Genomic DNA, 14,633 nt, shown 5'->3' with positions numbered 1-14,633 from the left:
CATTTTCGCAACCGTAGTGAGACCGTAACATAGCCATTCGATAATATCGATAACAGATAGCACGCACCATCGCTAGTTTTGATAGATATATAAATATGTTTTTGTTACTTTTACTAAAGCAACTGATGATAAACGCAATCGTGTAGACGAATGGAAATATCCATTAACGTTTTCGTATTCCTCCTCTACACTCTGGTCGTGATCTACCTTCAGCATTTTGTGAACAAGTACACAGAGTTCGTCCGCAGCCTCTAAATGTTGGGCCTTCAGTCATACGCCAGTTCCTCGGATGGAGAATCGGACCATGAGGACGCCGCCACAGCCACCACCAATTCAGAGCCCTCCGCTCCCATTCCGGATCACCTGCTGCCCGTCGACAAAACACACTCGCTATCAAACTCCATTGCTGTTTGTGCGGCGCCAACGGTGGTTCCCCTTGGAGCATCGGCAGTGCCCCGAACTCTGGATCCCACGCTCAAGGAGGTAACCTACAATCCGCGCTATGAGGAGATGTATGCTCCGGTAAAGGGTCCGGAGCATCCGGACCTCACCATGCAGCAGCGCGCTCCGCGGAACACCCTGGCCGGCTACGTAGAGAAGGCCCACATCAATGCCTTTGAATTTGAGAACCAGCGACGCACTTTTCACACCTACGGCTACGCATTGGACCCCAGCGTGGACGATCAGGCGGACGGCCAGTCTTTTGTAGGTGACCTGCAGTCCGCGTACGATGACAATGGCAAGACGGTGTTTGAGGCGCCCAAGGCAAAGAAACTGCGCAAGCAGGAGAAAAATGATAATCCCGAGGACATTGAGGGCTTCCTGGGTCCCTGGGGCAAGTTCGAGAACGAGGTGTCGGTGGCAAAGCCAAATGAACAGGAGCGCGCCGAACTGGACGAGCTGCTGTCGAAGCGGCATAAGCGCGGACGCATTCCCGAGGACAAGCCGCTCGAGGAGAAGTCGACACTGCACAGTGAGTTAAATCTAATATATTCATATATCGTTAATAATCTTTTACTTTTTTGCTCCACAGTCAAGGATGCGTACGACTACCAGGGCCGCTCTTATCTGCATGCTCCTCATGATCTGGGCGTGAATCTACGATCGAATGCACCACCGACCAAATGCTTCCTGCCCAAGGCGCACATACATACCTGGTCGGGCCACAACAAGGGCATCTCCTCCATCCGCTGGTTCCCTAAGACCGCTCATCTCCTGCTCTCCGGTTCGATGGACTGCCGGGTCAAACTGTGGGAGGTTTACGGCGAGCGACGCTGCATACGAACCTTCTCCGGTCATCGGCAGGCCATCAAGGACATTGCGTGGAACAATAGGGGTACCAACTTCCTGTCTGCTTCATATGATCGCTACATAAAGTTGTGGGATGCAGAAACGGGCGATGTAGTGTCCCGATTCACAACGCGTAAAATGCCTTTCTGTGTGAAATTCCATCCGGATAATAGCAAGCAACATTTGTTCGTTGCCGGCACTTCCGACAAGAAGATCATTTGCGTAAGTAAAATTTACAAAAGTAGATGCTCATATTACAATTGTTTACCTATCGATTCGCAGTGGGACACTCGCAGCGGTGATATTGTACAGGAATATGACCGGCATTTGGGATCAGTGAGCACCATCACCTTTGTGGACGACAACCGACGGTTTGTGACCACCTCGGACGACAAATCGATGCGCATATGGGAGTGGGACATTCCTGTGGACATGAAGTACATTGCCGATCCCACTATGCATTCCATGCCGGCGGTCACATTGGCGCCCAATGGCAAATGGATGGCCTGCCAGTCGTTGGACAACAAGATCGTCATCTTCTCCGCCCTCAATCGCTTCAAGATGAACCGCAAGAAGACCTTCACCGGTCACATGGTCTCTGGCTACGCCTGCCAGCTGGACTTTTCGCCGGACATGAGCTACCTGGTGTCGGGCGATGGCGATGGCAAATGTTATATTTGGGACTGGAAGACGACGAAGATGTACAAGAAGTGGCAGGCGCACGACGGCGTCTGTATCAGTGCCCTCTGGCATCCGCACGAGGCCAGCAAAGTGGTCACCGCTGGCTGGGATGGCCAGATAAAATACTGGGACTAAAGGTCCGCACAAAATAACCTAGATAGATGTAAGCCAAACTGATGTGTAAATTGATTGATTATATTGCATACCCATTATGTTCGAATTGAGCTCATATAATTCATGTGGGATATATGCATGTGTATCAAGCCCAATTGAATTCTTAAGTTATTTATCCGTCCGGTTCCATAATATTCCCTGGACAAGCCTGTGCCTTTTATTTACCTTCAGTTGTGATAAGAGTCCGCATGCGCAGTGCATGTGAAATGGCAAACAACTCGACGGATGGTCCGCCCACCACCCTATGGCACAGCCACCCCCACTTGCAAGCCAAAACATATGCGAGTAGTGCTGGCCAAAATCGATATTTTCCACGAAAGGCGCACAAACGTCGGGCGGATAGTGGAAGACTTGTCAATAATCCCTAAAAAAACGTGAAAAAAGAGTTCTACGGCGAAGAGGAGATGCAGTAAAGGGCAACGGCTAGGTGGACACCGAGCATCAGCTAGACACCCGTACTTCCTGCCAGCGGCCATGGCCAAGCCCCACTCGGATGCGGATGCCTCTGGCCTGGGCTACGCCTACCAGCTGCCGTCCGGCGGGCTCCTGCTGCGCCTCAAATCGTCCCTCTCGCAGTTCAGCGATTTGTTCAGCGACTTCAGCAGATACATCTCGCCCGCCTATCACCACGATCGCTGCGAGAGATCCGTCCACATGCGGCTCTACTCGATGCACAAGCGCGAGTTTGTCATGGTCTTCCTGGGATTCTTCACCTGCTTCGGTCTGGGCATCGTCATCGGGCTGACGGGACCGCCCATAACCAGCACATCCTCGCTGACCGCCAAGCAGATTCTGGCGAACACCTCGCTGGCGCACAGCCCAACGGTCCTGGGGAAGGGACCCTTCGCCATGAAGTCGCCGCTGACCACCACATACTCGCAGCAAATGTGGCTGATAGCCAAGCTGGTGACGGACAACAACGATGGTGGGTCTTGTGATTTCGACTGTTTTACTTATCTTATGTATAATATGGCAATAATTCAGACGAGCGTTACGACAAGAGTTTCCAAGTGAGCGTCTCAATCGATGACATAAACGAGCAGCACAAGCCCCAAAGTGTCCTCGGATCCGGAGTGGCTCACAACCGGACGCGGCACTTGGTCTGCGTACGCAACGACTGCGAGGAGTTCACGGTGATGCATCTGGGATTCCTCGACTATGCCCACTATATCATCACTGTGCGCTTCTACGGCTTGGAGTCATTCCATCAGAAGTATAATATACGCAGCATAACATTTTACGTGAGTGGCATGGCATACCAATTGTAGTGGTGGTCACTAACTTTTCACTTCAGTTCAAGACTTACAGTCCGGACTTCACGCAGATTGAAATCTGGTTTAGGTGCATCTTTCTGTTGTTCACCTTCATTGTCATAGTAAGTGATTTGCAGCTAATGGCTCTAGAAATATGGAATAATGCTATCTCATTGCTTGCAGTGCTGGTATGCCCACACCTTGCGCAAGTATCCAATCTATGATTGGTCCATTGAGCAGCGATGGTTGTCGGTACTCCTGCCCCTGCTCCTTTTGTACGACAGTAGGTGTTTCATCCGGATTAAGTGGAGTATATAGACTAATGATCTTCTACGCACAGATCCCTTCTTCCCGCTGATATTCCTGATGAACTCCTGGCTGCCTGGAATGCTGGACGCCATTCTGCAAGCCACGTTCCTTTGTGCTCTGCTTATGTTTTGGCTGTGCATCTACCATGGACTGCGACAGAACGAGCGCAGCTTCGTGCGGTTCTACCTGGTCAAGGTGATCGTCGTCCTGCCCATTTGGCTGTGCGCCATCGTCCTGGCCACGTGGGAGAAGTGCAACGAGCTGAGGGACCCCACATACAGTCACTTTGTGGATACGAAAAACTACAATGTGGGTATACATCATAAATACCAACGAAAATGGATAATGAAACCAACCCATTCTTAGGGCTTCAAGATGTTCTTCTACATCGCCTGCTGCATGTATGTGCTCTATCTGGTGCTGTTGCTACTGCGGGCGTACACCGAGCTTCGCTCCATGCCGTACTTTGGTGAGACATAATGCAGAGTGCTCCCAGCCAGATCTTACGATATAATGCTTAATCCATTTGCCCAGATATGCGCTTGAAGTTCCTCACGCTGCTCATGCTGTTCGTCCTGTCCATATCCATCACGGTGACGACGTGTCGCTTTGGCTTCGGCATCCTGGAGGATAACTTTGTCGCCTCACTTAACACCACCTATCGCAGCTCGGCGCAGTTTATGTGCTTCTACGGACTGCTTAACTTTTACCTGTACACCATGGCGTATGTGTACTCACCAGATGGACGATTCGCCCAGGCGGAGCTGGCTGTCACCAAGGATAATCCGGCTATTTCCATGATCGACGATTCCGATGAGGATGTCGTCTACGGATCCGACGAGGAGTCACGGCGACCGCTCACCTCGGTGGGCGGCGGTGCTGGAAAGAACGATTACGACAGCGATTGATCCGCGGGAGAACGAATACCCAAATGTTCCATAGCGCAACCGGAGTTCTAGTGCTAAATGTGTACAAAGTATTCTCTAATATAATGCATAAAATTAAACAAATTTCACAAATTAATCTCTGGTTGATCAATGAAACTGGAGAGGATCGAAATATGTTTAGTTATTCATGATTAAGCTGAATTCGAAATTTATGTTCAAAAAAAGAAAGTATAAATAAACCCAATATTTCGAGTTTTGTTGTATGAAAAGTATTTACAGTCGAGTTACCATATTCTCTTTCTAAGTAATTGCCTTCTGATTATTTTACTAGATTGTTTATTAGATAATTAACACATTTCGCCAGGTGATTTCAACTCGAACGCATAGCAAAAACCCTTTAGATGCCCTGGTTGATGCCCATTTTCGTCTTGGTGAGGAGACCCTCGTCGCCCATGTCTGCATTGTAGCCAGGACGGTACTTCATGCCGGGAGCCTGTGTGCGAAGTGGCGAATGAATGTAAAAAGAAATCGAACAGGGAAATGGAAAAAGCGAACTCACATTGAACCAGACATCACGCCAGACTTTGCCGTCGTCAGCGCTGCGCACCAGCTCCGGGACATCGAAACGCGGCACATTGAAGTAGTTCATCAGATCGGGCTTCTCGTGGCAGTACTTGATACGGGCCTCGCACCACTCGGGCTCCAGCGGGAAACGCCAGTCGAGCATCTTCTTGTTGTGAGAATCCGCCTCAAACTGGTCGAAGTCGATGCGTTCAATATCCTCCACCACAACCTCAGTCTCACCGCCGGCTGTCCAGTCGTAGATGAGCAGCTCGGCATGGGTGGAGATGTCCTTGAGGTACTGCTGCTTGTACAGCTGCTCCAAATCGCTCAAGTAGGCATCGCTGAACACCTTCGATTGCACCTCGTAGTCCACATTGCGTGCCTTGATCTGCTTCTTCACGGCATCGACCGGCAGGTCCAAGTAGATAACCAAATGCGGCTTCAGCAGCTCCCCGATGGTGTTCTGTCGGAGCTCATTGTACACGGAACGGGCACCACGGGACAGATAACCCTGCCGAAACATGGCCTCCATGAAGACAAAGTCCGAGTAGGGGCTGCGCTCGAGGACGACACCCTGCCCGGTGCTAAGGATGTGCTGCAGGGCATCAATGTACTGCGAATAGCGCAGCATGTACATGCGGATCTGGAACTGGGCAGCCAGATCGTGGCTGGGGTCCAGGCAGAAGTTGCGCACATCGTAGCTGCGGCAGCTGGGCGGCAACTGGGGATCCAACTTCCTCATGTCATAGCCGTACGAATTGATGTAGATTAGGTCCAGGTCCACTGCCGGATAGTACTGCATGTCCAGCTCCTCGGCCAGTTCCTTGGCGAACTTTGACTTGCCGGCCGCGATGGGTCCCTCCACACAGATCACCTTGGAGTTCTCGTCAAAACGCTTGGAGGTCTTGTCGAAGAAAGCATTGAAAACGCTGTACTTCTTCGTCTTGTACGGATAGGGGGCGGCCTTGGGCACCCGGGGTCCACCTCGCATCGTCTTGCCGGAGATGCTGCATCGCTGCTGGAAGGCAGCGGGCAGGGCATTCGTCTGCGCCTGGAGAAGATTGGGCGACTGTGTGGCGCGGCTGACGAGCCGCACCAGTCCTACGCGGAACACGGCGGTCATTCTGAAAGGGATAACATGGGTCAGTACAAAAACAAAACACGATAATAACAATTATATCTGGTCCAGTGGCAATTTGTCGTGTGGTTACATCACAGGAGCTATGCAGGTAGTGCGGTAATCTCTGCTCTAAAACTGGAGATATGCGTATCTTTTCGTTCCATCCTGCTTGCCACCAATGGGGCTCCATAGATTTACCCAAATCGTAGGTTTTAATGCTCTATCCGGCCGTATTTACTCACTTTTCAATCTAAATATCGGAAGTCTACCCAATAACAAATTTCGGGCTATGGTCGGTGTTGGAAAACGCCCCGAATAGGGATGTCAAGGCATCCGTTCAAATATCAAAAATGTACAATCAAAATTTTTGCCAATGCTTTACTTACGACTTTTCTCAGAAATAGAAGGAATTTCATATGATATGAAATTTACCCCAAGTTTTTTTAAAAACTAGATATAACAATTGAAAAATAACATTTGAATTTAAAAATGTATTTGTTTTTCTTTTTAAAAACTCGCACAGCGACTACACAACACTGCACAGCAGAGATGGGGTTTTTAAATACAACCTAATTTACTTCAAATAAATTCAACAATGCTTTTCATTTGTAGACAGAGACACACCATAAACTCACATTGCCGTGCGGTGCGAGTTGATTTTTTAAATTTTTAACTTAACATATTGTCACGGTGCAGAAACAACTGGTACACTTTCCATCGGTCTGGCAGCCCTGACCACAACCTCGCTGCATTTTGGGCTCAAAAGTTCTAACGATGAACTAACGAAAATATAAATCAAAATTTAAGGCGACTGGCTCCAGGAGAAGATTGACAGATATCGAGAGTTGTGACCATTAGGATCGAGTAAGTCCTGGCGTTGTGGGCCCAGCACTAGGAGCGTAACCCACTCCTTACAGTTACGCAACTGAGAGAACTAATGCGATTTTCCTCGTGACACAGATTTTGTTATTAACCAATCCGAAGCAGAAATGGGCAATACAGCCATCACCCGAGTGCAAATGGAGGCCACGAAGAGTGTGCCGGTGGACCACGCCAAGTACACGAGCGGCGGTGGTGCCCCGCCACCAGAATGCCCCATGCATCAGAAACATGGAGATGCAAAATCGGCCTCCGCCGTGCCCCCACATCCCAAGATGCAGGCCGCTTCCGAGTGTCCGGTGCAGCACGACAACAGCGACGTTAATCCGCTGAATATGATGCCACCGGCAAACCAACAGCCGGCGGCAGATCAGCCCTTCCCACTGCCCACCGACCGCCAGACGTCGACCATTCCCAAAGTCACCGAGGATGGCAGCGTTCAATTCTGGCAGTATCCCAGCCAACAGATGTTCTGGAACGCCATGCTACGCAAGGGCTGGCGCTGGAAGACCGAGGACGTATCGCAAAAGGACATGGGCGACATCATACGCATCCACAATGCCAACAACGAGCAGGCCTGGCAGGAGGTTCTCAAGTGGGAGGCGCTCCACGCCAAGGAATGCGGCAATCCGCGCCTCAAGAGCTTCGGTGGCAAGGCCAAGGACTTCAGTCCGCGCGCTCGATTCCGCAGCTGGCTGGGGTGAGTAGACTCCAAACGGAAGATCCCACCTGAATTAATGTTCACATTGCCTTCCAGATACGAGCTGCCTTTCGATAGGCATGACTGGATAGTCGATCGCTGTGGCAAGGATGTGCGCTACGTCATCGACTACTACGACGGTGGACTGGTGGACAAGGACTACCGCTTTGCCCTGCTGGACGTGCGCCCAGCCATGGACTCCGTGGACAACGTTTGGGACAGAATGCGCGTAGCTTACATGCGCTGGAGGTACGAGCTGTTCGAGAAGTTTGGCAGCGCGGATGGCGGCAAAGTGACCGCTGGTAGCGACTAGGAGGAACGCATATTTAGATGATCGCTATAGGTACAAAATCGGCTTAAGTTATCGTGTGGATGGAAGAGGAGTTTGATTAAATGCGTTTGACACTGCGAAGCGAAACGAAGTTGAGCCCTCTCTTTAAATAAATGTTGAATCTTGACTTCTGAACACCAAAATTTGAATGTGGTTTTGCTCTTTATTTAATCCTTTTACGGATTTCGAATTTTGCAGTAACAAGTTGGTAGCATTGTGGAGGAACATATTGCCTAATGTTTTTTTTATTGATATATATATGTACATTTATTTAATGCAAAATTATGACTAGTTACTAGTTTTTTAACATTACTTATACAAATTTGAAAAACATGGTTTCAAGAAAATGCCTTTTATAGCTTGAAGTCGAAAATTAGCTTTTGAAATAAAACTAAATTTATTTTTTAATTTTTTAACATACATTTTCTGAAAGAAACTTGATTTGCAACCTATATTTTTCAAATGTAGGTATTTGCGTTTTTCTAACACCTGCGGCTTTAGGGGGTTAATGCCTGGCAGTGTTGAAAAACGCGTGTGCCTTCTTTAACTGATTGCTGGTGCCCTCATTACGTGAGAATCGTTTTTGGCCACTGGAGCGTTAATTGGATAGTCGCGATAGAATCGGTCGACGTAAATCAGTCATAAATGCAAGCTGCCAGAATGAGGTTCGTTCAATACCTGCGAAGAGGTGACTTGGCCAAGCGACTTGGTCTGCTGTCCGAGGATCAAAAGTCGCTGGTGGAATTCGCCGGCTTGGAGGGTGTGCCCAGCGATCTGAAGACCCTGATTGCCCAGGATCCCAATCTGGAGGAACTGGCAAAGAAGGCGGAGAAGCAGCCGCGACTCGAGGTGAACGATGATGTCACCTTGCTGCCACCTATCACCGATCCCGGCAAGATCATCTGCATTGGTAAAGAATGAATTTACATACATATTCATAAACATATGTAGGTGGACTCTGACCTCCAAAATGACGTATTCTCGATCTGCTGACAGGTTTGAACTACCAGGACCACTGCGATGAGCAGAACAAGCCGGCCCCCAAGGAACCTATGTTCTTTAGCAAGTTCAACAATGCCCTGGTGGGTCCTCAAGATAATGTCATCGCTCATGCGGCCAGTAGCGTAAGTGGAGCGAGAGATAACATAAGATAGCCTCATCGAGATAACCAACCGAAAAAAAATTCCACAGAAAATCGATTGGGAGGTTGAGCTGGTCTGTGTCATTGGCAAGGTCGCCCGCCAGGTGCCCAAATCCCAAGCCATGGACCATGTCTTCGGGTACTCGGTGGCCCAGGATATCTCCGCCCGCGACTGGCAGAAGGAACGCAACGGTGGTCAGTTCCTTATAGGCAAGTCGATGGACACTTTCCTGCCGCTGGGACCGGCTGTAGTGCACAAAAGTCTGGTTCCGGATGTTTACAACTTGAATCTGAAAACCTGGGTCAACGGCGTGGAGAAGCAGAACGGCAATACCGGCAATCTGATCTTCAAGCTGGACGATGTGATCAATCGTCTGTCGCAGACCATTACCCTGCTGCCCGGCGACATCATAGTCACCGGAACGCCCAAGGGCGTGGGCATGCATCGCACTCCACCGGAATTCCTCCAGCCCGGTGATGTCGTACAGTCGGAGATTGTTGGATTGGGCAAGCTGTGCAACAAGATTGTGGCCCCCTGAGGTTGTCACACCATGTGGATTGTTGTGTTTGTATAGTTTGTGTTGTTAGTGAAACAATGGCATTTAATAGATTTTGTAGTTTTCAATGGATAAACTATAAACTATGTATTATCTTTGATTAGCCAGGTCACACCTTAAAGGTCTTTGACTGTGTGGCATAGTACTCGTTGCGGCTGTGATAGGGCTTATAGGGATCGTTGATGAAATGCTTTGGGCGCCGCCAATAGCTGGTGACCATCTTGTCCAGCAGCCAGCTCTGGGTGGCATTGGTGAAGACGTGCTGCTTTAGGCGGCGTCGTAAGGCTGCGGATTTCTTGAAGAGCTTCTTTTGGCGACCGGAATGGGTGCGTATCCAGGCGCCCCAGTCCAGGCGCTTAAAACGTTTCAGTACCGCCTTGACGGTCTTTCGTTTACCCTTCACCAGCGAGAACTTGGTTACGTTGCGTGTGTTTGATGGTGTTCCTGTGGCTCCTAGCACTCCTGGCAGCTGGAGGAGTTGGTGGTGAGCAGGAGATGCCAGTGATGGCGTGGGCAACAGGCATGGACGGGATAGAGTCATCAAAGTGGCACGTTGTGTCCGCTGCACCAGAGGAATCAACGAAGACGCAGCCGGCGACTGCCAGCAAACGCTTCGCAGCGCTGGAAGTTAAGGACAATTAAATTACCGTAAACTTGTAAACTCTATTAGCTGATTTTTACTTACCGCTCGTCACAAAAGTTCTTAGCATTTCACTTAAAACGATAAAGATAAACCTATAATTCCATACAAAACGCAGGTATTCTTCTTCTTTTCGAATCGCGTAACAGTCAGCTGTGTGCCATTCACAGCGAACAAACACAGAATAGCTTGCTATTGGAGATGGGAACCGGTCATCATAAGAAGTATCGCAAATGTTTTGGGATTCACCCAAGAATAGGTTCAAGTTCTATTTTTCGTTCATAACAATTAGGGCAAAATGATCCCTCAGCCATGTAATCCATTTGTAGAGCACTGACAATTCTGACAATTTAAAACTTGTTATAAAAATTTTAGCTAAAACTTATGCGCCCATCTCCAAATCAAATGTATTTTGACTGGCCTATCGAGTACATGCGTATATGTTGCCGACACGTTTCCCATCAAAACACAAACCAAAATTGAGTGATCAAATTCGAGTGGCGCCGGCAAGCGAAGCGAAAAGGACGACGAGCAGCACGCAGGACACGTGTGCGTGTGCGTGTGAGTGTGGGGGATGGAAGAGGAAGCAGCAGCACTGGCCAGCCATTCACCCACCAGCGCTGACGCAGTCGAGCCAGCTTCGAACGAATTGGGCAATATTTAATTCACGCCGCCGGGACTTGAAATTTACGGTAGCCGAAGGAGCAGGAGCACGAGCAGAGCAGGATCACAGCAAAATCAACACCATGTATCGGCTAGCGGTGCGAGATCAGTGCAAGTGCGCCCTGCAGGTGAATCTTTGACCAATTCATTTCTAGCTGTTTGATAACGTGAAAATCGATCGTCACGTTGCCCCACACCCCCGCGCGCCCACAAGCAAGCGGTTGGCGAAAATACAACAAGAGGCGCTGGTTATGTCATCTACCAAGCCCAGGAATTGGGCGAAAAGCTCCAAAATTCCAGTTGTCCAAGGGTGCGGGGGTGTCAACGGGCTGGCCAATTACCTTAAATGTGATGATCCTAAATGTTTGCCTTTCATTGCAACAGCGTACGCTGCAGCAGACGACCGCAAACAACAGGCAGTTCGGCGGAAGCAGCAGCGGAAGTGGCAGCCGGGAGCAGGGCAGGCGGCAGCGGGAACAGCAAGAACAGCAAGGCGATCAAGGATATCAAGGATACCAGAGCCTGCCGCCGCCACCGCATATGCGCGAAGCTGGCTTCGGCAAAGTGGTCCTCTTCGTCTCACCACTGGCAGCTGTCGGCGGAGTCATCACCTACGCCAAGTAAATAGAGCCACAATAAAGGTTTAAGATAAGGACAGGCAGGTCCACCTGTAGATCAATAAAAACTCGTACAAAACTCCAGCCGAAAGCATATTTGTGTTGCACCTGAAAAGCTTAAATGAACCATTGAATAATAAATAAATCCAATTCCAGATACGACGACGACTTCCGCAAACTGGTGGAGAAGAATGTGCCCGGCGCAGGATCCGTCATCAAGGTGGCTCTGCAGGAGGAACCGCCATTCAAGGGCATCACCAAGAACGTCAACGATCAGATCGATAAGGTCAAGTCTGGCATCGAGACAGTGACGTCCACCGTGGACTCTGTTACCTCTAAGGTGACGGGCCTGTTTGGCGCCGGCAGCGGCGATGACAAGTCCAAGAAGTCCAAAGTGGAACCCTTGAAGGCCAATCCAGCTGAGGAAACGAAACCCTCAAAGCCTAGCGAAGTCAGCAAGACTCAAGCGAAGCCAGTGTCGAAATCCGAGAAGCCAGCAGCAGCAGCGCCCACGCCCGCCGCCAAGCCTAAGGATAGTCCACTGCCCCGCGATGTTGTTGAGCTGGAGAAAGCCATCGAGCTGTCTGCTCAATTGGCCGTCAAGGAGTACAACGTCGCTATTGGCGTTTTGAAGGGGTGAGCAATTCTCGTTAGCTATTCGTTGCGTGATTTTAAATTTGAATATCGTTCAGGTTTAATGACGATGTCCGTAAGGTTGTAGACAAGGCCGTAGAGAATGGAGAGAACTCTCTTTGGACCACGCTGAAAAATCGCGCAAGTGCACGTGATACGGCAGTGGCTACGGCAGAGCGAGCAGCCCGTGAGGCTCAGGAGAAGATTGGTAAGTCCATCGTTTGCTAAATAGCTTCCATATATGAGTTACATTCGCTTCTATCAATTGCAGTCGCCTGCGAGATCGCCTTGAGTGCTGCGGCAACGGCCCAAAACGCAAAAAAAGTTGAGGCGGTGCGCGACAAGATCAAGAAGCTGGTGGACCACATTGGCAACGTCAAGGACGAGCTCTACCGGCACAAGGACACGGCCAGCGTGTCAGACAAGTACTGGCGCAATGTGGAGAAGGCGCGAAACTACTTCATTGACGAGATCGAGTCTATCTTCCCCGGCCTCAGTTTGGCGGATAAGAAACTTAATCTGTCAAAGGAGGACCTGGACTTGTTCATCCTGCACGCCTACACCCATGTACTGGCCTACCAGAAGGAGCTGCAGCGCTTGCAAACCGATGGTGAGCTGCGCCTGAAGAGAGCTATTGACTCGGTTCGCGGCGACAACGATTCGGAGGCTTTGCGCGCTCAACTGGAATACCATTTGGAGGCCGAGCGGCGCAAGCTGGCCGTGGAAAATCAGAAGAAAATCTTCCACATCCACGCCGAGTCTGATAAGCTGTTGCGCTTGCAGCTTAAAAAACAAGCAGAGGCCCACGCCGATCACATAAAGGACATCGTGGCGCAGCGGGAGACCGATCTGACGCGAAGCTTTAAGCGTGAGCTTGAGGATAAGCTGGCGACCGAAAAGGCCAACTATAAGTTACAATTGGCCGCGATGCTCGGCAAGCTGCGCGGAATGGACGCGGCTCTGGCAGGTAAGTTCAATGTTTTATACGATATCGCTTGAATGTTGCTAGTGTAGACAGGCTAGATATATAATGGTTTCCAAACCTTTCCAAAACATGCTGCTACTTTAGAGATAGAGGATGAGTTTCAAGGTATATTCACCCTATAAGTAGGGTAGTACTTATCCCAACCTATTTTTGATTTAATCGAAATGTTTATTAACATTAAATGCAACATTTTTGCAGAGCGTGCGGATGCAGAGCGTACTGCCAATCAGGCGCAGGCCCTTTGGGCCGCCTGCCAAGCTCTGTGGGCCTCCGTGCGCGCTGCCACTCCTGGCGTGCACTACAAGGACAGGTTGCGCCCGTTAAAGAACGAGATCAATGCCATTGCCAAGGTGGCTAGTAAGTTGAAACCTACAGTCCGACAGTTCGATTTCAGTGGCTAAATGCGTATGATTACAGAGGGTGACGACCTGGTGGCAGCTGTGCTGGAGAGTGTCCCGAAGGAGGCGCAGGAACGCGGTGTCTATCCAGAAGATGCGTTGCGCGAGCGTTTCCTGAATGTGGAGCGCGTGGCGCGACGATTGGCTTTGGTGCCCGAGGAAGGAGCCGGCCTGCCCATCTACTTCCTGTCCTATCTGCAATCGCTGTTCATCTTGCGACCCGATAATCCCATATCCAAGGACGAACTCGAGAACAAACCCTTCGACTATAGCAAACTGGACACCTACGATATCCTAAACAGGGCCAGGTCAGGCGATTGATTCAACCATTACTAGCGTTATATTGAAAATAGCCTTTATGTTTTACAGGTACCATGTGGATCGCAGCGATTTCCTGCAGGCGCTCAAGTACATGAATCTGCTGCAGGGTGCATCGCGCAAGATTGCTGGCGAGTGGATGAAGGAGGCTCGCCTCATGCTGGAGACCCAGCAGGCGGCCAACACCTTGATGGCCCACGCCGCTGCCAGCGGACTCTTGTATTTGTAGACTACGTCCTGTGTCCCCTTCCTCCAGAAACAAGATGATACACTTACTATTTGTTATTAGTCCAGGAGAAGATGGTACGATTACCAGCAATATGTAATTTGTCCAATTAGCGATCACAGTTGAAACGAAATAGCACTTATATACATATATTTGTAACATTTTGTTTAGCTTCAATTATACAAATTAAACATAGAAACCATCATTATTAAATCCAAACCATAAATACTTTGGGGATATCCTTGAGAATGCAATATGAAATATTAC

General features: G+C 49.6%; 8 protein-coding genes across 9 annotated transcripts; 6 read left to right on the top strand and 2 right to left on the bottom strand.

Moving 5' to 3' along the window:
* The first annotated feature begins 55 nt into the window (after nt 1-55).
* Nucleotides 56-283, top strand: LOC117144090. Its single transcript, XM_033309105.1, has one exon. It carries the CDS (start codon nt 151-153, stop codon nt 253-255), a length of 105 nt encoding a protein of 34 aa, XP_033164996.1. The 5' UTR covers nt 56-150; the 3' UTR covers nt 256-283.
* LOC117144082 (pre-mRNA-processing factor 17) lies at nt 233-2,191 on the top strand. Its single transcript, XM_033309097.1, has 3 exons — nt 233-973; nt 1,034-1,512; nt 1,573-2,191. Exons 1-3 carry the CDS (start codon nt 256-258, stop codon nt 2,104-2,106), a joined length of 1,731 nt encoding a protein of 576 aa, XP_033164988.1. The 5' UTR covers nt 233-255; the 3' UTR covers nt 2,107-2,191.
* A 153-nt stretch (nt 2,192-2,344) lies between these two features.
* LOC117144083 (transmembrane protein 181) lies at nt 2,345-4,839 on the top strand. The gene is made up of 7 exons (XM_033309098.1): nt 2,345-3,070; nt 3,130-3,386; nt 3,440-3,520; nt 3,582-3,681; nt 3,739-4,016; nt 4,074-4,176; nt 4,242-4,839. The coding sequence occupies exons 1-7, from the start codon at nt 2,620-2,622 to the stop codon at nt 4,613-4,615; spliced, it is 1,644 nt and encodes a 547-aa protein (XP_033164989.1). The 5' UTR covers nt 2,345-2,619; the 3' UTR covers nt 4,616-4,839.
* A 74-nt stretch (nt 4,840-4,913) lies between these two features.
* Nucleotides 4,914-6,624, bottom strand: LOC117144085 (NADH dehydrogenase [ubiquinone] 1 alpha subcomplex subunit 10, mitochondrial). Its single transcript, XM_033309099.1, has 3 exons — nt 6,521-6,624; nt 5,154-6,282; nt 4,914-5,087 (listed from the first exon to the last, which is right to left on the bottom strand). Exons 2-3 carry the CDS (start codon nt 6,279-6,281, stop codon nt 4,992-4,994), a joined length of 1,224 nt encoding a protein of 407 aa, XP_033164990.1. The 5' UTR covers nt 6,282; nt 6,521-6,624; the 3' UTR covers nt 4,914-4,991.
* A 333-nt stretch (nt 6,625-6,957) lies between these two features.
* Nucleotides 6,958-8,331, top strand: LOC117144087 (cytochrome c-type heme lyase). Its single transcript, XM_033309101.1, has 3 exons — nt 6,958-7,142; nt 7,239-7,857; nt 7,915-8,331. Exons 2-3 carry the CDS (start codon nt 7,268-7,270, stop codon nt 8,168-8,170), a joined length of 846 nt encoding a protein of 281 aa, XP_033164992.1. The 5' UTR covers nt 6,958-7,142; nt 7,239-7,267; the 3' UTR covers nt 8,171-8,331.
* Nucleotides 8,332-8,725: 394 nt separating this feature from the next.
* LOC117144086 (fumarylacetoacetate hydrolase domain-containing protein 2) lies at nt 8,726-9,965 on the top strand. Its single transcript, XM_033309100.1, has 3 exons — nt 8,726-9,098; nt 9,185-9,312; nt 9,380-9,965. The coding sequence occupies exons 1-3, from the start codon at nt 8,834-8,836 to the stop codon at nt 9,866-9,868; spliced, it is 882 nt and encodes a 293-aa protein (XP_033164991.1). The 5' UTR covers nt 8,726-8,833; the 3' UTR covers nt 9,869-9,965.
* LOC117144089 (39S ribosomal protein L35, mitochondrial) lies at nt 9,909-10,924 on the bottom strand. Its single transcript, XM_033309104.1, has 2 exons — nt 10,572-10,924; nt 9,909-10,507 (listed from the first exon to the last, which is right to left on the bottom strand). Exons 1-2 carry the CDS (start codon nt 10,594-10,596, stop codon nt 9,996-9,998), a joined length of 537 nt encoding a protein of 178 aa, XP_033164995.1. The 5' UTR covers nt 10,597-10,924; the 3' UTR covers nt 9,909-9,995.
* A 33-nt stretch (nt 10,925-10,957) lies between these two features.
* Nucleotides 10,958-14,585, top strand: LOC117144080 (MICOS complex subunit Mic60). Of its 2 annotated transcripts, XM_033309094.1 has the most exons (8): nt 10,965-11,317; nt 11,574-11,809; nt 11,963-12,442; nt 12,499-12,647; nt 12,711-13,406; nt 13,623-13,781; nt 13,842-14,130; nt 14,192-14,585. In XM_033309094.1, exons 1-8 carry the CDS (start codon nt 10,967-10,969, stop codon nt 14,367-14,369), a joined length of 2,538 nt encoding a protein of 845 aa, XP_033164985.1. In that variant the 5' UTR covers nt 10,965-10,966; the 3' UTR covers nt 14,370-14,585. The 2 variants fall into 2 exon arrangements, with proteins under 2 accessions (XP_033164986.1, XP_033164985.1); XM_033309095.1 differs by lacking the exons at nt 13,623-13,781; nt 13,842-14,130; nt 14,192-14,585 and adding an exon at nt 13,509-13,561 and having other exon boundaries at nt 10,958-11,317.
* The last annotated feature ends 48 nt before the right edge of the window (nt 14,586-14,633 follow it).

This window comes from Drosophila mauritiana, chromosome 3R (genome assembly GCF_004382145.1).
Source record: "Drosophila mauritiana strain mau12 chromosome 3R, ASM438214v1, whole genome shotgun sequence".
NCBI classification, from domain to species: domain Eukaryota; kingdom Metazoa; phylum Arthropoda; class Insecta; order Diptera; family Drosophilidae; genus Drosophila; species Drosophila mauritiana.
The sequence above is the reverse complement of the archived record's forward strand: the minus strand, read 5'-3'. Positions and strand labels throughout refer to the sequence as shown.

Coding starts and splice junctions, on each gene's coding strand:
- LOC117144090 (XM_033309105.1), top strand. CDS start 151: ATGGAAATATCCATTAACGTTTTCGTATTCCTCCTCTACACTCTGGTC.
- LOC117144082 (XM_033309097.1), top strand. CDS start 256: ATGTTGGGCCTTCAGTCATACGCCAGTTCCTCGGATGGAGAATCGGAC. Junction 974..1,033: donor GGAGAAGTCGACACTGCACA/GTGAGTTAAATC, acceptor TTTGCTCCACAG/TCAAGGATGCGTACGACTAC. Junction 1,513..1,572: donor CCGACAAGAAGATCATTTGC/GTAAGTAAAATT, acceptor ATCGATTCGCAG/TGGGACACTCGCAGCGGTGA.
- LOC117144083 (XM_033309098.1), top strand. CDS start 2,620: ATGGCCAAGCCCCACTCGGATGCGGATGCCTCTGGCCTGGGCTACGCC. Junction 3,387..3,439: donor TACGCAGCATAACATTTTAC/GTGAGTGGCATG, acceptor TTTTCACTTCAG/TTCAAGACTTACAGTCCGGA. Junction 4,177..4,241: donor TCGCTCCATGCCGTACTTTG/GTGAGACATAAT, acceptor CCATTTGCCCAG/ATATGCGCTTGAAGTTCCTC.
- LOC117144085 (XM_033309099.1), bottom strand. CDS start 6,281: ATGACCGCCGTGTTCCGCGTAGGACTGGTGCGGCTCGTCAGCCGCGCC. Junction 5,088..5,153: donor GGCGTGATGTCTGGTTCAAT/GTGAGTTCGCTT, acceptor CTTCGCACACAG/GCTCCCGGCATGAAGTACCG.
- LOC117144087 (XM_033309101.1), top strand. CDS start 7,268: ATGGGCAATACAGCCATCACCCGAGTGCAAATGGAGGCCACGAAGAGT. Junction 7,858..7,914: donor CGATTCCGCAGCTGGCTGGG/GTGAGTAGACTC, acceptor ATTGCCTTCCAG/ATACGAGCTGCCTTTCGATA.
- LOC117144086 (XM_033309100.1), top strand. CDS start 8,834: ATGCAAGCTGCCAGAATGAGGTTCGTTCAATACCTGCGAAGAGGTGAC. Junction 9,099..9,184: donor CGGCAAGATCATCTGCATTG/GTAAAGAATGAA, acceptor ATCTGCTGACAG/GTTTGAACTACCAGGACCAC. Junction 9,313..9,379: donor TCGCTCATGCGGCCAGTAGC/GTAAGTGGAGCG, acceptor AAAATTCCACAG/AAAATCGATTGGGAGGTTGA.
- LOC117144089 (XM_033309104.1), bottom strand. CDS start 10,596: ATGCTAAGAACTTTTGTGACGAGCG. Junction 10,508..10,571: donor AAGAACTTTTGTGACGAGCG/GTAAGTAAAAAT, acceptor CTTAACTTCCAG/CGCTGCGAAGCGTTTGCTGG.
- LOC117144080 (XM_033309094.1), top strand. CDS start 10,967: ATGTTGCCGACACGTTTCCCATCAAAACACAAACCAAAATTGAGTGAT. Junction 11,810..11,962: donor GGAGTCATCACCTACGCCAA/GTAAATAGAGCC, acceptor ATCCAATTCCAG/ATACGACGACGACTTCCGCA. Junction 13,407..13,622: donor AATGGACGCGGCTCTGGCAG/GTAAGTTCAATG, acceptor ACATTTTTGCAG/AGCGTGCGGATGCAGAGCGT.